This window comes from Heloderma suspectum, chromosome 4 (genome assembly GCF_057233095.1).
Source record: "Heloderma suspectum isolate Gila_16-S chromosome 4, 16-S_ref, whole genome shotgun sequence".
Taxonomy (NCBI): Eukaryota; Metazoa; Chordata; class Lepidosauria; order Squamata; family Helodermatidae; genus Heloderma; species Heloderma suspectum.
In genome coordinates, this window is record NC_139461.1 from 259,509,176 (window position 1) to 259,532,897 (window position 23,722).

The 23,722-nt window shown below is 42.9% G+C and overlaps 1 protein-coding gene and 1 pseudogene across 2 annotated transcripts in view; both read left to right on the plus strand.

Moving 5' to 3' along the window:
- The window catches only part of TAFA3 (TAFA chemokine like family member 3), a 202,168-nt gene that overhangs the window by 127,988 nt on the left and 50,458 nt on the right, over nt 1–23,722 (plus strand). Inside the window, exon 4 of one of the 2 annotated variants that reach the window (XM_084853470.1) lies at nt 22,799–22,948. The exons of the other annotated variant lie outside the window; for it this stretch is intronic. Within the exon in view, the coding sequence (XP_084709596.1) occupies nt 22,799–22,948 (150 nt within the window). The remainder of the gene's footprint in view (nt 1–22,798; nt 22,949–23,722) is intronic. 2 annotated transcript variants of the gene reach the window in all.
- On the plus strand, nt 7,532–9,111 carry LOC146348576 (securin-like; annotated as a pseudogene).

Genomic DNA, 23,722 nt, shown 5'->3' on the forward strand with positions numbered 1-23,722 from the left:
TATTCCCCTCCATTTTCTCTCCTGAGAATCAGCTAATGCTCCCCTGTCTTCAGGCATTCCCCCTTCAAAAAATACTTGGTGGCTGCTTCCAGCAGTCCCTAAAGTAGTCATTCAGTTGCCTCCAACCTGAGTGCTTGTGGCTCATGAGTGATAAGCATCCTCTGCCCATCTGGAGACTGCCAATTTGTAAGGGGAGGAAGGGTTGTTATTCTTCCTTCACTGTTCAGTAGACCAACTAACTTGGAGAACCCTGCCTGCACTTTCCCATTTTCCTCTTTGCATTTAGTGATATTTAGGGGACCTGGAAATAAATGGGACTTCATTGTGTCACTTATATAGACATAGTGAGAGCCAGTCTGTGCCCCAAAACAGCCATATAAGCTGGGTTATTATTATCTTCCTGAGCTTCATAAACCACGGTTTATGAAGCCAGGAACAAGTGCTGGGGACAAGCAGTCCTCCCATGCCCTTCCCCTCCTGGTATGCTGGCTTATCATCCTAGTTTGTTAACAGACATTAAGCTAGAGTTCAACAGTTTAGATGTAACATAGAACTCTGGCTTAATACAAGCCAGGGATGAACTGAAGCTGGTGTGCAAGGAAGAGAGTGGGGGCAAGGGTGGAGTGCTTGGTCTTGACACTCATTTCTGGTTCCATAAACCATGGCTTAGGAAGTCAGTGTCAGGGTAGAAACTGAGCCGATAGAACCCCAGAGCAGTTCTGATACTGAGGAGGATCAGCAATCCATGGGAGAGGAGCCAGCTCATCCCTCACAGGCACAGCAGCTGGCAGAGATTCCTCCTGCCGCCATTCCTGAGATAGATAGTGACCCTGGCAGTGAGAAATTGTGGGAGGGGGCCGACGCAGATGCAGGGAGTGACGAGCGATGGAGGGCACGGAAAGGAGGCGTAGTGCCCGTTTGGCGCACAAGCAACTCTGCGTCCTGTGGACCCAAGGGAAAGAGGGAGGATCTCCCCCTAGCCCATAAGTTCAGGGTCTTCAAGTAATTCTCCTTCAAACGGGGACCAACTGCCTACCCGGAGCATAGGCTACTCTGCTGTTCCTTGCTTGGTGGCTGGTGATTAGCATCTGAAAGAGTCATTAAGTTGTAAAAGGATTAAAGCCTTGAAAAGAATCCTTTTGTCTGTGTCTTGAGTTGGCTATTGGAGTGTACTGAAAGAGGCCGCTAGGGTGCTCCTGACAGTCAGGAAAGTCCTGACAGTCAGGAAACTATATCCAGAAACCATGATAAACTCAAGCTACATCTACTATTTCTGTTGTCTCACCCACTCCTTTGCTGGGTCTGAACTATTTCAGACCCAGCAAAGGAGTGGGTGAGACAACAGAAATAGTAGATGTAGCTTGAGTTTATCATGGTTTCTGGATATAGTTCATCACATGATCGTCATTCATATATAAAATAAGAATGAGATTAGAAAGTGTTCCAAAACTAATTGAAGACTACATTTAAAGAGCTGTGTCAGGAAGCAGGAACAACAATGCTAGGGGGTCTATCTTTTGTCCAGGATGGTTCAACATCTTCCTTAATGACTTAGATGAAAGAAGAGAGAGGATGCTTATTAAAATGCAGGTGATACAAAACTGGAAGGACTACAAGCATTAAGACGACCTGCTCATAATTCCAAAGAATCCTGACCTAATTGGACATTTGTAAGTCCCATGAAGTATTGAGAAGAAAAGTCTTGTCATGAGCAGCATACCCAGGTTTTCTTGGAATCAGTCCAGTGCTATGTTTTAGACTATGTTTTGTCCTCTTTTTTTGAGGAGAGGGGCTGTTGCTTTATTTCTTAGCTTTTTAATTCTCTCTGTGTCGAAGTACCCAGCTACCTCCCCCACATTGCCAGTTCCTCTTTTAAGTCTCCGACTCTTGTTCTACAGCGTTGCTGCTGTGTGGTAGCAGCTGCAGCCCTTGCATGGATCCCTGAAGCTGTTTATGGCTCACTGAGCCTCCTCAGCATTTTCACATCTTTGAGCTCCTGCTATCACCTTGCGCTCTTTCTGCTTCCTAGCCTGGTTGCCAAATGCAATGAACAAAGGAGCTCAGCTGGCCAAAACCCTTTACTAAGAGCTCGTATGAGGCTGGCGGGACGTGAAAGAGGAGTGCGAGAAAGACAAGCAGCACTTAGCAGGCTTGTGAACTGAGGTGAGAGTGAGCCACTGCCCCCTAAATGGGCTTTGTGTGGTGGTCAAGAGCCCTTTATGTTTGGTTTTGTCCCTATAGAACTGCCAATTCTATAAGGACAAAACCAGTTATGCCAGTTCTGGGGTTGCCATCCAAAGATCAGTGCTGCTTTCTTTAGCTCATTAGATTCATGCAACAACGTTTTTATTTGGATGTATATCCTTGTTTGTTCAGAGAGTTCTGAAGCTGATTTCGGATTGGACTAGCCCCTCAGAATGGCTCTTGCGTTCATATTATATTGTAATAAAGTGCATATTTGTGTGTATACACATATAAATATATATTTAGATATGATATTACTTAAAATATACAAAAGATTTGTTCCTGTTCTTATCCTTTCCTTAAACTTCTCCCCCCCCCATTTCCCCATTTTTATTAGTATTATCATTATGGGATTATTATTATTATTATTATTATTATTATTATTACTACTACTACTACTACTACTACTATTATTACTATTCCTTGTTGGCTAAACCTTTAATGTTTATTAATATGCGTTAACTGAATGGTAATTTATGGCCAATGGAAATGGATTGTTTGCTTCTATAAAGCTATTTGGATATTTGGTTTGTTCTTATTGACGTTTAATATAATTCAGTTTTTTTCTTTTTTCTTCCTTTCTCTTCCTTCTTTTGCTATCCTCCCTTTTTTCTTTTTCTTAGAATGCTGTAATGTTGGAAACTGGAGATTCTGATTGTATTGTTGGTAGTGTTTATTTCATTTATAAAAATAAAATAAAAAATAGATTCAAAAAGAATGGCTCTTTGCAGAATAATAATAGTATCATCATCATCATCTATATAGCACTCTAGTGTGTTCATATTAACTTGGAATCCTTGTATCCTGGTGAAGGAGGCCTTATACAATACGGAAGAACATTGCGGGTCTATTATGTGTGGATGCAATGGTGGCAGAATGTGGACTTTTCTTGCTGCTTTCACCACCATGGTATTTTTACCCGTGTTTGGTTGGATTTGTCCCAAGTTCTTCTCCAACTGCACTCTAGCCAACATCCCTCCTGTTTCATTGCCCTCAACTCCCTGTTAAACCATAGAGCTGGCCTGGCTGACCATAAGAGAGAGGGCACTTAAGAGTCTTGGTGTTAATGGCCCAAGCCATTTCTGTATCCCACAGATCAGCCAGGGGTTCGACAGTACCACTGACACATGAGGCGGGAAAATCCTCAGTCACATTCAGGAAAACTTTTGGAAATCCCCATCAGGTGCCTGGGGCATACCATTCTAGCTGGTCCTCCACCCTTGTGGAGGTCCATACCAGCAGACAGTCCAAAACAAACCAGACAGTGATCTCTCCATGACAATGGAGTCACATGTAACTCCTCCACTTTCAGAGCACCAACTCCAGCAGGGCAGTATACCAGATTGAGAGTGTGCCTTGCTGCTTGCGTAGGGCCAGATGCTAGTTGGGACAGGTCCATGGTTGCCATGGCAGACATGAAATCCTGAGCCATTTAAATATGTAATTGGCTTTCAGATTGGAAACTCAGGAAGTTCCATAAGAAATCTTTTCTTAAGGCTCATATGAGTCGCAGTATTCTTGGAAAAGCCATGGCTGGCAGGTGGATGCTGTGCTCAGTGTCTATTATTCCTTTGGGATGCGGGGTGGAGGTGGGGAGGCAGCATAAAGTCAATGCAAGACAGGGAGAAATGAGTATGAGCCTATTTAAACTGAGAAGAGATTCCACACAGTAGGTGATGATTTAATCCCGCAATTAAAGATTGGAAAAAAGATCCAAGAGATTGAGCCAGACCAACACTAAGAAAAAAAGTGTTTCTGGCTAAGAGAATTAATTGCTGGGACAATGTACTGTAGCACTAAGCAGATTGTTCCATTAGTTTGGGTCCTCAGATTTGGGGTTTTCTAAAAGGGGTGGTAAAGCTTAGTTCAAATATACTGAAACAATTGGGTAAAATTCACTGGTCTTCAGGACACAATATTAAATCTGATGACCTGATTAAATGTTCTTTAAAATCCATGCACATCTCTCAAGCATATGAAGAAGGATGTACCCAAACAATAATGAAACAGCATGGTCCAAGTCAAAATAATAGCCAAACCTTTTCCAGGGCTCACCTGCATTGCTTCAGAGACAGTGAGAGTTATAAGCTAACTTGTTTTACCTGGACGATGCAAACCCACTGTCCTGTCCTGAAATTCGGTTTGCCCACACCAAAAATTGATTTTGGTCTTCTGAAATTTCAGTTCTGTGACGTAGCTGTTTGACACTCGCTTAGACTTCGCTAAGATGATCTTTCAAATCATGGTTTGGAGGACTGGAAACTAACCACAGGCTCTCACATTCCTTTATCCCACTCCACCCCTCCCTCGTGCAGCTTCCCTTTCCATTTTTGTTTGTTTAGTGCTAACTATAGTATCCAAGCTAGTAAACCCTGGTTAGTGCTTGCCCTTCAAACCAGAAGCAGAAATCCACTTCAGATCATGTTTTGAAATTGTTATACATTCATGCGTAAGATCCCCATCCTGGCTTCTCCTCATGAAAGTTAGTAGCTTACTAAAGGACTAAGCTTCTGGCCAGAACAAGCCTTGCTTGTGTTACAGTGGCCCCTATCCTGGCTAATTGTTTTGGAGCATTTCCCCTTTTTCTTTTAAGCTGAATTAGCAAATATTGTGGCAATCACCAACCTTCTCTGTTACTGTAAAGTTTTTTTTTTCTTCTGTAATATTTTTTTAAAAGCTGAATTTCTGCACATCACTCTCACTTGGTTCATCTGTTCAATTAGTTCCATTTGAGGGAAGAGGAGAAGGGATAGTGTTTGATCTTGCACATACCCATTTACTGTGTGATCCTGCAAAGACAACACAAGGTGAGACTCCCTTTTTTCACATTGTCTAAAAATTATTTGATGTGTATACTGGACACAGTGCACATTCAGCATTATTAAAAAAGCAGTCAGCCTACAATTTCAGAAGAAGAAAATGGTTCAGCCTGTGCTCCTCAGGAATCTTGACATTCTCAAAGTTAACATGGATTGAGGGGAAATGCACATTAGTTCATACCCGGACATGAGGAAGAACCTGGAAAAAAAATGTGGCAAAGGGAACTGGTATTGACACGTACCCCAGTTTTAATAGGTACCCCCCTTGCCTTTTCTTCCCTCAAATTGGGCATATTAAGATTCTTAACCCTGCACCTCAAATTCAGCAGCTTTGATAGCTCTAGTTATTGGCATTGGTAGGTCTTTCTGCAATGGAGGCTGGTGGCTATGATGTCAGTGGGGCTGTGTATCCACTCTGGGTTTCCAGCCAGAACTCTAAAGGAATTATCCATGGATAGCAACTTTAGAGTTCTGACTGGTTCTGACTAAAACCCAGAGTGGATTTACAGCTGCAGCAACATCTGAGCCACCAGCCTCCACTGTCTTTCTGTGTGTCCTGTGCATAGCAACTTCACGCAAGTAGATAATTGCTTGAGAAATGCCCATGTTTTCCCAATCCCTCCCCCACCTGCCCAATCTTCAGTATGTGCAGTAGCCCTGCTTATTCTCCAATTTATTTTCTTACTGTGTATGCTAACTATTAATCCTCCTTCTCTCTGTCTCTTCTCATCAAGTTTCACCTCCAGTTTATATATTAATAATCTCTATTCTTGCATTCTTGGGACCTGCTGCATGTAATTCTTTACTGATCAGCCCTGCTTTCATTTCCTTGGCAGATTTCTATCCCCCTTCCTCTGTAATATTATGTTGAAGATTATTATTCATCCCTTTAGGTGTAGGGAAATGTACTATGCATTTTCCCCACTGTCTTAGTATGTAGATTCTGGATAATCTATGTAATGTAAATTCTAAGAAATAACAGCTTTCTTCAGTAGAACCTCCAGGTTCTTCATTCCATCTAACTTATTTATCTAGCCTTTCCATTTTCACAAACATTTGTCTCTTAAAATCAAAACTCCTTAGTTTCAATTCCATTTCCAACTCCCCTCCTAAACCTCACTTACTTTGAAGTGAAAACATATTACCCCTTGCTCCCATAGCACTCCTAGCTAGAATTTCCCCATACTTGTATCTGATGAACGGAATTTGAATCCATGACAGTTCATGCTATTATCAGTTTGTTAGCCTTTAAGATGCCTCAAGACATCTGTTTTTCTGTTTTTTTGCAATGGATGGATGCTAACTCCTGAGGCCAAACAAAGCCTGTCTTGAAGTTGAGTACAAGTTTAAAAAATCAGACCTTTTTGGTTCTGTTCTTAGATATCTGAAGCAAACACAAACATCTTTTCTACTATGTTTATAATTCCATGGAGACATACCAAAGCAGTAAGAAATGAACTTTCCATATGTTCTTGGGTACATACAACTGTACCTGTTCCTGGACAGGGATAGCCTGGCCACAGTGTTCCATGCATTGGTAACCTTGAAATTGGATGACTGAAATGTGCTCCATGTGGGGCTGCCCTTAGGGCTGATTTGGAAGCTGCAGCTAGTGCAGAATGCAGTGGCTAGGTTACTAACTGGGGTGCCTTACAGCATATCGATTACGCCTCTGCTAAAGGATTTACCCTGGCTGCCAGTCTACTGCTGAGCTAGATTTAAGCTGTTGGTATTAATATATAAAGCCCTATACAACTCAGGACCAGGTTACTTCAAGGAACGTCTCCTCCTGTACCAAACTCCCAACACACTATGATCTTCAGGGAAGGCCATGTTGTCCACACTGCAGCCAATGGATTTCTATTTGGTGGTGACACAGAGATGGGCCTTCTCTGCAGTGGCACCCATCCTGTGGAATATCTCCCCTCTGAGGAACGTCAGGCCCTAACATTAGCGTGTGTTTAGATATTTATTGAAAATATATCTGCTTGCATTGGCTTCCCCCCAGCAATGAGCTATATTTGTACCAACCTCATGATATTATCATGTGTAGTTTTTGTTCATGTTGTTCGTTTTATTCTTTTCTAAACCATTTTGGGATGTGCTTCAGATGAGAAGCAGTATATAAATATTGCAAATAATTTTTTTAAAAAATAAGATGAACACAGTGACGTTTTAGCAGATGACTGGTGAAAGGTTCATTCCAAGAGTACTCCCAGCTACTTTGCAAATTTAGTTCAAAGAAGGGTCTCCATAAATCTGAATCTTTTGGAAGCTACCAACACTGCAGCTTTTTGCAGTTAGTACTGTGTCTTCATGCCCTTGGGGAAGGAAAAGCACATGCTGCTATTGCTTTTCTCTCTTTCTCTAGTTAATCAATATTTTATTAAAACTAAGCAGCCAAATGTAAGCTCTTACTTTAATTTAGAAATATCTATGTCATTTAAGAAATGTGGTGCTGGTGATGGATGGATGGTAGACTGACAGCCACAAAGTCTGAAGTACCAAAGACTGAAACAACTCCGGTAGAGGCTGCTCGTCCTCTTACTAATCCCCATCACACTCTGAATCCATCTCTCTCTGAGACACACAGAAAGACAAGACACAGCCACAGGGTCTTGTTAGTTGTTAGTTTCCTGAAGGGATTCTTTTAAGGATTGAGAAGGAGAGGCTCAAGGGCAGGGTAAAAATGCTTTACATAAATAATACACATATTATTTATTATTTACTTCATTTTTATCCCACTTTCTAGACAATTATTGTCTCTCAAAGTAGTCACATCGAGAGAGAGAGAGAGAGAGAGAGGGAGAGAAAGGCCGTGCCATCAGGCTTACAAACTAAAATGACAAGACACACAAGGAAACAGGAGTGGAGGGAAAAGAAGAGGACGGAGATCAGTTTTTCAAGACCAGAACAAGGTGGTGAGGTATAAGACGGCATTTACTGTTAAGAGCACTTTGGGCCAGGCTGTTCTTCCCTTGCTGGAGTTCTTGCTTGAATAACAGTTCATTAGGCTCTTGTTCCTTAGGCCAATGGATTGGGCCAGAGAATTCTTTCCCTTTAACATCTGTGGGCCCAGGGCAACTGTCAGTTGGAGCTGACTATTCTTTCTGGCAGGGAGGGGGAAGTGATCTCACTGCAACAGCTCCTTCGGCTGATGGATGGGCGAGTTTGGTCTCCCCCTTGGCTTGAGGTTATTCCTGGGAAGCAAGAGGTGTTGCCTCCCAGTGTCCCTAGGTCCCGTGGTTGATGGCAGGAGCCTGAGTGTGCTTCCCTTCTGCTCTCCAGTCCCAGAGCCTAAATAAATAAATTGCAGGTGATATCATGCTTTTGAATTGCAGTGAATATTCATTAACTAATAGATGGGGAAGGCTCTTGGTTGGTTGAAGTTGCTTTCCTAAGTTCCCGTAGCTTTCTCCATAGACTGGAATAGCTTATCTTGCTGAACAACCATACTGTTAGATTTTACCTTTTGATGCCAAAGAACTGACAGTGCATCTTCACAGACAAATGGAATGATGGATCTGGCACAACTGCTCCCTCTAAGAATCAACTGAGACTCTATTGGAACCTTCAAAGGCATTTGTTGAACAATCTTACTCTAAGACTCCAGTTGCTGGAATGACAGCTCTTGTAAATTTAGCAACATCCCAATCAGTAAGGAAGGATTGACGAAATTTGCATAGGTCTCTAGCAACCACAAAGAGTAATTTCCCTAAAGTTTATCTCTGCAAAATAAAGGCTACTGAGAATACAGACAAAAGTTGAAGGCTGCTGCATGGTTACCGAAGAAAAGGAGAGTGTATTTCCTTGTAATCCTCTAGACTTTGAGAGTTTTGAGGTTCCTGAGGAACACAGGCTGAGCTGTTTGTCTCTGATTGGTGTGCCTGTTCTGATATTTGAATATGCATCTGACAGATTTGCAAGCACAATCCCTGCACCTGTAAAACAGCCTTCAGTGTCATGGGTCTAGGATACTCTGCAGTTGATGAAAGACTTCCTGGCTGTTTTCCATGAAATAATAATTGATCTTCCTCCTCCTTTGTAATACGTAAACAGGCTATCTTTTTAGAAACGGAAATCTGAACAAGTGGCATCAATTTCATAATAAGAACTTGTCACTTTAAAAAACAAAACAACCCCCCCCAAACACCCCAACCCCCACCTTCTCCAAATTGGCTCAGTGGTCCAGACAGGGCCAGCCTAACTATTAGGAAGAGTGAGGCAGCTGTCTTAAGTGATGGATGCTGAGGTGTGTGTTGTGGGAGGGACAGTGGCAGCCCCTCCAGCTGTTCCTCCTGAGCCCCCCAGATATTTCCCTCTGTTGGAGGACAGAGCTTTGTTCTCTGAATGGTCCTCCCTGCTTCCACTAAGCAAGCCTGCTGCCCTTGGGTGCGGTGGAAGACGTTGTCCCATCATCAGTGTTAAAGTAAAATTCAACTGACATTCTAACTGGTTTCTATATGTGGAATTGGGGATGGGGGAGGCAATATTTTGTCCTTAGCCTCAGGCAGCATAATGTCCTGAGCCCACTCTGGATGCAGCTCAGACTATGCTGTGCTACATAGACTGCCAGTTGCTGATTAGAAATGGACCAAGAACAAATTAATTCCAAAAAGGCTTGTACTAAACCTTTGGCATTTATTTGCATTGTATGCCTTGCCATGCAATTGGCATCCCCCTTCCCTATGTGGGTAATGACCATTCAACAAAATGTGTAAGGAAACCATTACATATAGAACCTCCCACAAACCAAGTGTAATTTTGTCTACATGCACCACTTCCGTGACTTGAAGAATGGGCAAAAATGTCAAGGGATTGTCTGTCTTACACCATACAGGACCAAGATGGCCAAGCTGGAGCTTAATGAAAAATGTTTGTTTTGCAAATTTTTGGATCATGGTTAAGATGCAACAAGGAAACATGCCCCTTTTTTGAGAGGCAAATTAGTAAACTGTTTCCAGGTCAGCTGTACAAGATGTTATTTTGCACAAACCTAAAGCAGGTTAACAGCATAAACAAGATCTCCCTAGGTCCCAAGAAGAGGACAACCAGCTAGGTATTAGGCCTGTTTATTCAGCTCCCACAACAACTCTTAACAGGATTTAGAAGTGGACTCTAGCTCACAAAGGCTTATGCAATAATAATAAATGTGTTAGTCTTCAAGGTGCTACAGGACTCTGTTTTTTCCTTAGAAGGAGCAGAGGATAAAAAAACAAACAAACAAACATCATCATCAGCAAAGATAATGGATATGGAAGTCTTTTTAACATGCTAATCCTATTGCCAGCAACTTAGTAGTGTAGTGCCACAGTTAGTAGAATCAGAGTTGCTCATTCTGTAGTTATGAGTCTACCTATCATGTTTTGAATTCCTCTTTCAAAGCATGGTCTCTATTTGTACTCATACCCCCAGAGCCCTAGACCAGAGCTCATGAAGAAAACATGATAGTCGCTTGAGTCTGTGCAAGGATCAATAGAACAAAAGGTGAATCTCCTCCAGTGCTCCCAGTGAACACGTCTGGGTGGATACTCCTTTCTCCAAAGGAATGAAAAATTACAAGTTGGCAACTATGGAAGCAAAACCTTTGGGAGCTGTCAGCTATCAGGATTCAACTATGTCAAACAGTTGGAGGTTTTGTCTCTCACTTTCATCAGATTAACAGATCAACTGATTAAAAAACAAATACGACACTCAATGTAGCTGATATTTTGTGGCTTGTAAAGGGAAATAGTTATTTCTTCGGACTAAGTAAAGACTAAGAACAATTCTCTTCCCTCCTTACCCCCCTCCCCCCAATCATACTAGTGTCATTGAAAAGTTGCCTGGGGGATGTTCAAACTGTGACTAAAATGTAGGATGCAATTTTGCAGAAGGGTCTGAAACACTGTGTCTGGATTATCAGGCTACATCTCAATTGTTACAACATTATGATCTTCATTGAACAACCCCTTTTACAAGCTGTACTTCCAATTAAGATAATATTTCACATCCACATTTTAAATTTTCTGTTAATGAACTAGGCCATTTGCACATGTGGTGTTTTAAATTGGTTCCTGCATTTCCCATATAATACGAGTGGAAAACTTACATTGAGTACTTGGTACATTTTGCTTCAAAAATAGCTTCCTACTGCCTTTTATACGCTGCATTAGATTAACATTTGGAAGTGACATATTCTGTACAAAAGAATGTAGCCAGTGACACCTGCAAAACTGCACTTAGTTGATTAATCAAACAGGCCATTTAATTAATAGGTTCAGCTCCAGTAATGTTTAGTATTTTTCCTGAAGTCTCATCTCAGAGAATAGTTCCCTGAAACTAGAGTAACGGATTTTGTTCATGAGAAAAGTCTATTTCCAATTCTCATAATAGTAAAGAATGTGAATGATTTCTTCGAGAGTACAGTCAAATGTTCAGGAAAAGCATGTTGTACAGCTCTCCCAGAACTGTAGCACTTACAGTGCAGGTGTGGGGGGACAAGTGTGTGGGGGGGTTGCATGTTCAAATGCTTCCTTATGTCAAAAACTCCCTGGACATTGAGAGCTTTCATGGCAGATGCCATTCTTCCTGATGTTCTTCATTGATAACCTATTTAGGAACATAAACAGCCTTATACTGAGTCGGACCACTGGCTAGAGCCCAGTATTGTTGACACTGACTGGCAGCAGTGGCTCTCCATGGTTTCAGGCAGGGTTTTTTTTTCCAGCCCTTCCTGGAGATGCCAGGGATTGAACCTGGGACCTCCTGCATGTAAAGCATGTGTTGTACCACTGAGCTACAGGAGCCCTCTCCAAATTTGTTCCTGGACACAAATTAAACTGCTACTTTTGATGTATCAAGTCCTAAATGGTCTGGAACCTAGGTGTCTTGAAGGTCTGCCTGATCTCATACGAACCTGCCCAATTGCTAAGTTTTTCATCAGCCCCTTCAAAATACTTTTGGAGATTATGTCAGTGGATACCAGGGACAGGGCCTTTTCTGTGATGGTGCCTTGTTTGTAGAACACTGTCTCCTTATCCGTCTACTTGCTGCCCCCTCTGGCTTTTAGGGACCAATTAAAAACCATTCTTTAAACCAGGAGTGCTTCCAGACTAGGCCATTACTGTGCCATTGCCCTGCCTCATTCACAGAACTCCCTCATTTTATAGGGGGTGGGTGTCCAAACATCATCTTCCACTTATAACCCTCCTGGTTTTCCTGATGCTTCCACTGTGTGTTTTTTCTACACCCCCCCACCCCAATCCTTTAAGAATGAAAAGGCAAAATAGCTTGGTAGTGCTAGCATCTGTCTATCTGGAAGCACCCTTGCAGATTTACTGGGCATTGCATGGGTTTCATCATTCTTGTTTTGCTGCTGCTCCTGCAGTTGGGTCGTGGGTATTCTTTGTTTCTTTAGTGTGGGTTTTATGACTGTGTTCTGCTTGGGTTTTATATTGATTTGTATGTTGCTTTTGTTTCAAATAATTGCTTCAGCTACTTTGCAGGCTACAGTTTAAAGACAAAGTAGAAATGTTTTAAATAAATACCTTCCCATATTTGGAGAAGGTTTGGTGTGCAGGTCTTTTCTGCATTCTGAAGTGGTAGAGTCCTGATTTCCTACATTGCTTTGCAGTCTTGTTGACATACACTCATGATGATGGCAGAAGCTGCTAAGGTTTCTATTTCCAATATGAATGCTCCTTATTGCTGTATTAGTAAATAATTAGCACGGTGGAAGAAGAACGGTATCAAATATTCTACCCCAGATGTTTATTTAAATTGAGCATCTGTCAAACTGCAGATTAGAGCCATGTAGCTGACTGGAAGAATTTCCACACCATCAAACAGCCTTTTCCCAGACAAGATAACATAACCTGTCCTGTATTAAACAGTGAATGCACAGCACTGCATCAGAATATTGCACTCTCAAATTTGTGGGTATTTTACTAATCTCTTGTGCATTTTCACATGACCAACAAGAAGTGGAGATCATCTCAGGTCATGGTAGCACTCTTACCTGCTTTAAGGGTGAACACCAGAAAACTGTTCAACAACATCAGAAAACAAAAAGCATTTGATTTATTACTCAATCAAAATAAATGCTAAAATGCTTTGTGAACCATTCTCATTTCCAGGTACTAAGTGTTCTAAAGAGCTGCTCTTAAAGGCTCTTTTGACTAAATACTTAAATAATTAACCACTTTAAAAGCAGTGTACTAGATCCCTTGAAATAGCATGAGTGTGTAAACCTTACTGTAGAGAAAAACAGAACAAGTGTACAACTTTTTCTCTCTAATCTTTAATAAAAGATCACACCACTTTAGAGCACTTGCTTGATCTTCTTAATTTCAAAGCACTCTTAGTGTTTTAACGTGCTTCTCAAAATTACAATTTAATTGCGTATGGAATGCTTTTTAAATGGCTATTTGGTTTAAGAATGAGTGAATCCTTCAAAGAAGTTGTTAGGAATTACAAACCTGTATCTCCCCCCCTCCCATCCATCCGCCTCTATCTTTGCTGTTAAGACCTAGTCAGAACTAGTCACTTGACAGGCATACTAAATCATAATGGGTTGGATCTAATGGTGACTTTGTTCTAGTAGAATGAGCTTATACTCACACAAAGCAGGGCTTCCAGTTTTCACCAACACCTCCCACAAGCTGTTTGTGTGTGTGTGTGTGTGTGTCTCCTCCAGAATAGTAGAAGATATGGTGCAGGGCTGCAGTAGGTAGGGGGATGGTTACAAATTTGGTGTCCTGCCTTGCATGAGTGCAAGTGCTTTCTGCTACTGCAAAGCTGCCATTGGATACACTCCATTGAGTTTATATAATCTGCTTTGAATCAGTCTTCTGTCCAATCAGAAGTTTGCATGAGCTGCCACTTTCAGACTAGAAGTTATCTGCATGGCATAGGAGAGAGGCATTAATTGAAAACACCAGGATAAGACTGGGGAGTGGCCAGGGATCACTGAGCACAGTGAGGGCAGAATAGCTTTCAAGGTGGACAGACACTTCATCCACAGCAGGGGCGATTAATCCTGTTCAAAAAGTGGTAAAGCAGGCTTTCTTGTAAGAATGTGCATGCAGAATCGAGTAGTCTTGCTGTGTTTCCTAACTTGTGTATGGTATGCAACTTGTGTGCTGGGGAGGGAGGAGGAAGAGAAGGATCCCAGTCAGTGAATGAATTATGGTGGAAAGACAACCAGTCCCTGAACCCTTATTTCCAAGGCTGACTTAAAGTAAAAAGACTTGGCAATACTTGTGAAATAGGTGGGAAAATGCTACTCCCCCTTTTTTATAGGCAGTGAACTGAGGCTGATGGTGACATGCTTAAGGTCACCATTGAGTACGTGGCTATTCTTGGCCTTTGACCTACTGTGAAGGCTGTCATGGAGATATCTTTATTAATCCCTTGCCATCTTTTGTCTCTTCCCTCCTCCCCTCATTGTCTTCACCTTGCCCCAACTCACTTAATTTAGATTTCATTTAAATTATTACACTTCTGTACCACCCAATAGCCAACACTATCTGGGCGGTTTACAAAGATTAAAGACCATTATAAATATATTATACATAGTATTAAAAACCATTTACATACAGATGGTTGCAAGCTCTTTTGAGCAGGGATTTGTCTCTTGCTCATGCTACTTGGTAAAGCACCACGCACACTGATGGAAATAATAATAGCCTGTATTAAAAATAAACATAATGATATGCCAGTCAATTAATTAGTTAACACAACAAATTGAATTGCCCCAAAAGCACATTGTCTGACAACTGTCTAGCTAAAACCCATGAACTGGAGCAAAACATGGTAAAAGCAAGAGCAAGATTCATTTTGAACTAGACACATATAAGCTCTTTTAAAAAATCAAATTACAACAAAAACCAGAGGGGGGGGGACAGTGAAAACAACAACACATAGCAAACAAAAAACCATATCCATTTCACAATGCCAATAATGGGGGAAAAAAACAAAAGGAAGAAGAAGAAAAAAGATTCTACATTTCTGTTTTAAATACATACATTAATTTAAGCAGCCCATATATCTCAATAAGCATCCTTATGAAATATAGAAGTGTGGTGAAATATATAAGTGTGTTGATCTGGCCTTGAGCCCCCCTCTGGCTCGGGGGAGATTTCATCCACTAACCCATTATCTGCGATTCTGGGACCTTCCAGGCCACAGTATGTGGTTTTACTAGACTTCTCGGACTCAGAGGGCATCCCTCTGATGCAGTTCTCACCACACCACACCATTGCAGCCAGCAGTTCTAGAATCTGGCAATGGCCCTTTAAGAAGCAGACAACCCAGAGTGAGTGGGGTTAATAGAAGGTCCGGACCTGCCAGCCTTCTTAAAGCTTCAGAAGGCCTCTGCAGGTTGCTGAGACAGCTGCTTTTCTTGAGTGAGGTCCAGCCCATATCTGCCACAGTGATCTGTCCAGGGTCCTAACAGGTCCCTGCTGTGCCCTCATTGGACCTGATCTGACTTTACCAGAAGTGATTTGGCCCTTCCAGTAGCACAGTCGCAACCCAGTCTCCCCTGGGAACCCTAAGCCAAGCTAGGACAGGACACTTACTGTTTTTGACCTTAGGCTACAGATCATGCATGCGGTTATACTGACACTATCTGTAGATGAACTTGCAACGAGAAGCAAAAAAAGTTGAATTTAAGTAGCAGGGAGGAAATGTTGAAAAGAACCATCAAAGTGACTCAGAAAATACAGGGAGTTTGAGAGAATGGACAGAACTTTTCAGCCAAACGTGTCTGTCATCTGAACAATCGCCCCAAATATTCCAAAGGAGCCTCTGAAGAGCTTTTTTACAATGTCTGCAGGGGAATGAGGTGGGGAAATTGGGCGCACTTATCTTCCTCACTGATCAGCCAGTGGGCAGCAGAGAGTACAGAAAGAAAAGAGGTTGGAAGGTGCACGTAATCACCACTGATGAGAGGCTGAGCAATTGTCTGGCTTTAGCTCTAATACAGAAAAGGGCTACCAGGTCTATAAAGGTATTTCCTTTGTATCTCCTTCACAATAGTATAGAAGCTCCTTCATTAACATTTTCTATCAAGATTGCTTTGACAGCAGGTTACAATGTCTTGCTTTTAAACGTTTAGGGCTGTTCCTCAAGGAGTGGGTGTAATGCTTCAGAAGTTTGAGAATTAGTTTACCAAAGCCCCTTCTGGTATATCGCTCCTTGCCTCCACAGACTGCTTCTTACTAGATTATAGAGAACTGATAAGCAGCAGTACATACAGAGTACACAGCATCCAGCTGATTCAGTAACGTAGTTCTAAAACTATGAAATGAACTAGTGTCAACAAATATTTCCAAACTAGAATTTCATGCATTCAGTGTTTGTTTCTGATTTCAAAATAAAAGCAGGGCACAGGTACGTGAGAGTCAACACTTCTGTGAACCACCCAGAGAGCTTCAGCTATTGGGGAGTATAGAAATGTAATAAAATAAAGAAATAAAGAAAAAATTTTCTCCAAAGGAAGTGGATTTTGTGGTTTGCGTTGCTATAATCCCAGAGACATTTAGCTTTTGATAATGACCTGAAAATGGGTGCAAACAAATACTTTTCATCAATAAGCCTGCATGGTGCAAACCAAATGCCAGTCAAATGCAAGCACATGCGCAGAGAGAAAAACTTAAAAATGAATCATTCCATGATTGTCTAATCACAGGCAGCCTATTTGAATTTGTGGTCCACAAATATCCTTGGACAATATACAGCCCATAATTTGCCACTGAGCCATTAAAAAGCCCCAAAGATTTCACAGCTTTCGAGATGTCAAGGTTTGGTCAAGACAATTAAGGTGTATATCCCCCGTTACTCCTTCCATAAAGGCTGGAATGACTGGTAGAGCACAGGCTTTGCGTACAGAAAGTTCTTCGTTCTATCCTTGGCATCTCCAAGTAGGGCTGGAAAAGGCTCCTGCCTGAAATTCTGGAGAGTCACTGTGGGTCAGTGTAGTGCACCATACTGATCTAGATGGACCAATGGTCTGACTCAGTATAAAGCAGCTTCCAATATTCCTAAGGCTTATAGGCAAGTAAGTGCTGTCCAGTTTCGGTCCAGTGGCATCCAGCAAATCTAAACCTTCTTTGATCTTCATCAGTACCATAGAAGAGAGCACAGCTCCATGGTTATGGAAGAGATCCAGAGGCCCGAAAAGATGTCTCACCCGGTAGACTCAAAGCCCTGACACTTGGAATTAAGCTGGGACCATGTGTGCACTTACCAGGGAGTAAGTCCCATTAAACGCAGTAGAAGTTACTTCTGGATAAATATGCAGAAGATCAGGCTGTTAAAGAATAATCCATTACAAGAATCAGCCAGAATTTAAAATCTGCATGCCCAGAGAAGCTGGTGGCTCAGAGCCAATGTAGGTTCTGCATTACTACCATTTCCATTTAGGTTTATTTATTGTTATTTCATGGACGTTTTCTACTAATGAACCATCACTTTCATTTCTGCCCATAATAATTACACAATTACCTATCCTGGAAGTATTTAGTAATAACATTCCTGGCCATAAATTTGACTCTCTCTTTAAATACCATCATAATTCAGTTTTAATGAAAGCTTGAATCCTTTTTTGGTACGCAAAAGAAAATGGACTTCAGTGGAAGTAGAAAGAAAAGCAACTCATTACAAAGTAAACGTTCCCTACTCCTTTCTCCATGGTTAATGAGATTTAGTGTGTAATCTGAATAACCAATGATCCCTTAGATCTGATTAACTATGGATATTGGCACAGGCTGTAACTGAGCATGCGTTCCGGGGGTTATAGAAAACTACAAGGAAATCAGTGAAACCCATAGTTTTCCAAAGCGGGCTGTCTGGCTCCATGTGAGGTGTGAGGTGAACAGTGGAGGGCGGGGGGATGCGAGTATTGCAGATGGTCACTGTGTAATAGCAACATCAGCCTGACGGAAACGAATAATAATGCAGACAACCGTCCAAATAATGGTTTGGGGGATTGGAGATGAGTCATGCTCTCTCTTTCTCTTTGTCGTACTCCTCCTCCTCCTCATATGGTTATGTCCGTCATCTGAATAAAGTTATGCAGTGATTGGAGAAAAATTGACACTGAATGTTTAAGAATTTGATTTAAATAACTCAGGCTTAGTTTGCTGAGAGATTGTTTAAAGATATAGAAGAAAATGGCAAAATATAATGTAGCATCTCCTTTTTCAAGTTAGATCATGCTGGATAAATAATGTCTTCAGTTAATTGTTTTGTTCATCCTCATGGTCTCTGAGCGCCGTATATTGGGGTTCTGCATCTGTTCAGACCAGTCTCTGCAGCATTCTGAACCTCTCATCAGGGATCTGAAAATCTTTAGAAGGCTCTGGAGAATAGATGCCCCCCCTAATCTGTCCCGGGTGTTGGGTACCCGGGACAGATTAGGGATTCTGTTGGTGTACCGCCCACCCCACTGCCCATCAGACTCCCTGCCTGAGCTGACGGAGGTGGTCTTGGACTTGGTGTTGAGGACCCCCAGGATGATGGTCCTGGGGGATCTCAACTTCCATGCCGAGGCCGCTGTATCCGGGGCGGCTCAGGACTTCATGGCCGCCATGACAACCATGGGGCTGTCCCAACATGTCATTGGCCCAACGCATATAAAAGGACACACGCTTGATCTGGTTTTCTCGACTGGGCAGGAGGATGGTGATCTGAAAGTAGAGGAATTAACATCTGTCCCTTTGTCATGGTCAGATCACTTCCTGCCGAGGTTTAGACTTCTGGCGGCCTTTCCCCTCTGCAAGGGTGGGGGACCTATTAAAATGGTCCGCCCCCAGAGATTAATGGATTCCGATGGATTCCAGAGGGCTCTGGGGGATTTTCCTGCTGGTATGGCTGGTGCTCCTGTTGAAGCCCAGGTCGCTCTGTGGAATGCAGAGATGACTCGGGCAGTTGACACGATCGCACCCAAGCGCCCTCTCCCTCTGAGCAGAGCCCAGCCAGCTCCTTGGTATACACCTGAGCTGAGGGCAATGAAGCAAGAGGGGAGACGGCTAGAACGCAGGTGGAGGAAAACTTGTGCTGAGTCTGACCGAACACAGGAAAGAGCCCACTATCGAGCCTACTCTGTGGCGGTGAGGGTGGCAAAGAGGCAGTTCTTTTCCACCAGCATTGCATCTTCTCAGTGTCGCCCGGCGGAGCTTTTCCGAGTGGTTCGCGGCCTGTTACATTCTGGGCCAGGGAGAGAGACGGTGGAACCCTCGGTAGCACGCTGTGACGGGTTTGCGCAGCACTTTGAGGATAAAGTCGCTCAGATTCGTCATGAATTGGACACCACGATTAATGCAGTTCCATTGGTAGAGGCGTTCAGAGCACCGTCTCGTCCAGTTTTATTGGATGAGTTTCAGTTACTGAGGCCTGAGGATGCGGACAAGGTGCTTGGCCAAGTCCGATCGACCACTTGTGTGCTTGACCCTTGCCCTTCATGGCTTATTAAATCAAACAAGGAGGGGTTGTCCGGCTGGGTCCAGGAGGTTGTAAATTCCTCCTTGAGAGAGGGAGTGGTGCCTGCTGCTTTAAAAGAGGCAGTAATTAGACCACTCCTGAAAAAGCCTAACCTGGACCCAGAGGATGTTAACAATTATAGGCCAGTGGCCAACATCCCCTTCCTGGGCAAAGTGCTTGAGCGGGTGGTTGTAGGACAGCTCCAGGCACTCTTAAATGAAACGGATTATCTAGATCCATTTCAATCGGGCTTCAGGCCTGGTTTTGGAACGGAAACTGCTTTGGTCGCCCTGTGGGATGACCTCTGCCGGGAGAGGGACAGGGGGAGTGCGACCCTGTTGATTCTCCTGGACCTCTCAGCGGCTTTTGATACCATTGACCATGGTATCCTTCTGGATAGGTTGTCTGGGTTGGGAGTTGGAGGCACTGCACTACAGTGGTTCCGCTCCTACTTGGATGGCCGATTCCAGAAGGTGGTGCTGGGGGATTATTGCTCTGTGCCATGGCAATTGTGCCATGGGGTTCCACAGGGCTCTATTCTATCCCCCATGCTGTTTAACATCTACATGAAACCGCTGGGGGAGGTTATCCGGAGGTGTGGGCTGAGGTGCCATCAATATGCGGATGACACCCAGCTCTACCTCTCTTTCTCATCAAACCCAGGTGAGGCAGTGGCTGTTCTGAACCAGTGCCTGGGCACGGTAATGGACTGGATGAGGGCCAATAAACTGAAACTCAATCCAGACAAGATGGAGGTACTGTTAGTGGGTGGTTCGTCTGCCCGGCTAGGTGATAATCAACCTGTTCTGGAGGGGGTTGCACTCCCCCTAAAGGATCAGGTTCGTAGTTTGGGGGTGCTCTTGGATCCAGAACTGTCACTTGAGGCACAGGTGAACTCAGTGGCACGGAGCACTTTTTATCAGCTTAGGCTGGTATACCAACTACGCCCTTATCTGGACAGAGATAGCCTAGCTACAGTTATCCATGCTCTGATAACTTCTCGTCTGGATTACTGCAATGCGTTATACGTGGGGCTGCCTTTGAAAATGGTCCGGAAACTTCAGCTGGTCCAAAATAGGGCAGCAAGATTGTTAACAGGGACTGGCCTGCGAGCTCATATTACGCCAGTACTTTTCCAGCTGCACTGGCTGCCGGTCCATTTCCGGGCCCGATTCAAAGTGCTGGTGTTAACATTCAAAGCCCTTAACGGCTTGGGGCCAGGTTACCTGAAGGATCGCCTCCTCCCATATGTGTCTGCCCGGACCTTAAGATCATCATCAGCAGCCCTTCTCCGTGAGCCCCTGCCAAAGGAAGTGAGGCGGGTGGCTACTAGGAGGAGGGCTTTTTCTGTTGTGGCACCCCGGCTCTGGAATGAGCTCCCTAGTGAGGTTCGCCTGGCGCCTACATAGTACTCCTTTCGGTGCCAGGTGAAGACCTTTTTATTTTCCCAGGCATTTTAGCTTTCTAAATTTTTATCTTTGCTGTTTTAAATCTGTATTTTAAACTCCTGTACTGCTGCTAGGTTTTATTGTGGTTGTATTGTTATATTGTGGTTTTAATGTTCTATATATTTTAAATTGTTTTATTGTGTGTTGTTTGGTTTTAGTTTTTGTGAACCGCCCAGAGAGCTTCGGCTATTGGGCGGTATAGAAATAAATAAATAAATAAATAAATAAATAAATAAAATAGATACACAGTACAGTAGATCCCAGGTATAGATCCCAACTGTGGGATGGCATGGATGACCACTCAAAGGATAACAGTTACAGCTAAGCAAGCTTTAAATAAAAAAAAAACTAAGACAAGGGAGATGTGATCGGTCAAATATATTTGTAGGTTTGAAAAATGTTGAACACCGTAGTGTGAGGAAAATGACTACTTAAATTGGAACAGATCGCCTTGAATGACAGGTATATTGTGAGATGAAAAGTAACTGCTTAAATGGAAAAAAAAACTGTGGTAGTAATAAAAGACAAATCTTTGAGTTGAAGAAAGTGTTTCCCAGTTGAGTTCTCAAGAGCAAATTTCAAGACTGCTTCATTTAGTATTTTTGTTGACAACTTTAGCGAAAGAAGTAAGAATATGTCAAGGAAATGACAATTAATTGAGAACAACAGTCATTTCAGTTGAGAATTGGGAAAGTATGCATAATGTACTGGATGATTCATGAACTGAACAACAGAAAGGGGGTGTGATTTAATAGTGCAGAGTGCAATAGCATCAACACATTTGGTACCTGCTGGAAATAACAGAGACAGATATAGCAGACCTGAGGGTCTTGGGTTAAATTGCATGACATCTGTGAACTGCTAATGTGATGAACTGCAAATGCACTTGTAGATGAAATCCTGAATCCTGCTTTTATTATCCATGTTCCAAACAGATAAATTTTAAGGTTGGAACACAAGCATAAGAAAGCAAATGTAACAATGAAAGGCATGGGAGTTTACAAGGTCACTTCTAACGTTAAACGGTATCTGGGGAGCGAGTGTCATAGTTCTGGCTTCTACTTGATTCATGTCACATCCAGTGTGACTGGGTACATTTTTCCCTCTGAATTTCTGGTCATGCCAGGATGGTGACAGGAGCGAAGCAGTGGGTAGATCTACAGGATATTCAGCATATCTGGGTAGTTGGTATGCAAAAGTAACTTTTTGCGGCTTGTACCACCTTATATTCAGGCAGCTGGTGTACTGGCAGAGAGTATGGCAAGAATATCCTCCCCTTGAGCTCTTACAATCAAAACCTTTGGTTGAGGACCCTTTTTATGGACTCTACATTAGCCATGGGCACCATCTTTAGAATTAATAATCTTTTACACATTCTAGCTTATCGAGCACATTTTATCTTGCTGCCGCCGCCGCCGCCGCCGCCGCCGCTTCTTCTTCTTCTTCTTCTTCTTCTTCTTCTTCCTCTTCTCCTTCTCCTCCTCCTCCTCCTCCTCCTCCTCCTCCTCCTCCTCCTCCTCCCAAATGCCAGCTGTTCTTCCAGAGTCAGCTTAAGCCCTATCTGGCCAGTGACAATTTGTGAATGGTGTGATTAATTTTTTGTACTGTTTCTACATTTGTGTGATATTTGGCAGTATGTTTTAACTATCAAGGAAGCGTTTAAAAATCAGTTTGGCTTTTTACTGTGTGTCCCATTTGTCCCCTTAAAACTGTTGCCATACATTCAGTGCTATATGGCCTAGTTGCTGCTCTAACATAAATACAGAATCCCACTTGACTACCACATCCCTGTGCAATTTGCCATGCTTTCCTTCCCTGCAGTGCACATAGAGCCTGGCACATGTGAAGTCATTGCTGCCCACAGATGCTGCAATAAGAACAAGATCGAAGAACGCTCGCAAACAGTGAAATGCTCCTGCTTTCCAGGTCAGGTGGCTGGGACAACACGCGCTGCTCCTTCATGTGTAGATGGTAAGTACACAGGGCTCTGTAAAGTGAGCATTTGGGTTTGGGAGTAGCTGTGCAATGGATGAAGAGATACACTCATAGCTCTGGAGACTTTAAGTCGGGATAGGTGTGCCTGCTGGGACGTCAGCATCAAAGACTTCAAGCCCTATAGTTTAAGCGAAGTCAGCTATATATTTAGCAACAATCAGACCCCAACCAATAGGTACATGTCATTTTGGAACTGAGCCCCAAATCAGACCTAAGATGAGCACTCTAGCGCTAGTGATGGCTTCGACTAGTGAATCACTTCCATTTTCACTCAGATATGCATGCTGGGGATACATACTCATTAATTTCCTGCTCTTCCTAGAAAACTGAGGTCGCCAGCACCTTGCTATTGCTGCCAAGGGAATCTGATGTGGGGTAGAAATACACAAAACAATCCAGGACCCTCAGGCCAGTCTCGGCACCTTTGTCAATAATGCAGTGACGTATGGGCAGAATTACTCTGGTCCCCACAGATCTTAATCATTTATCCAGAATGGTTTGTTATCACTGTACTTTTTAGAAAGGTGCACTGGTGCAGTAGGTCCTCATCTTATAACCCCAGGTGGTGATCTTCTCTCCCAGACAAAGCAGGACTGACGTAGCTCAGGAATAGAAGCTGCGGGATTCCAGCATATATTACATGGAGAGGATGGGCTGCAGAAGGAGTCTTTTAAAATCCCGAACTTTTGCAGATCTGAAAGCGGCACAGGTAATTAGCTGCGTGCTTACTCCAAAAGATATCTGCATTTT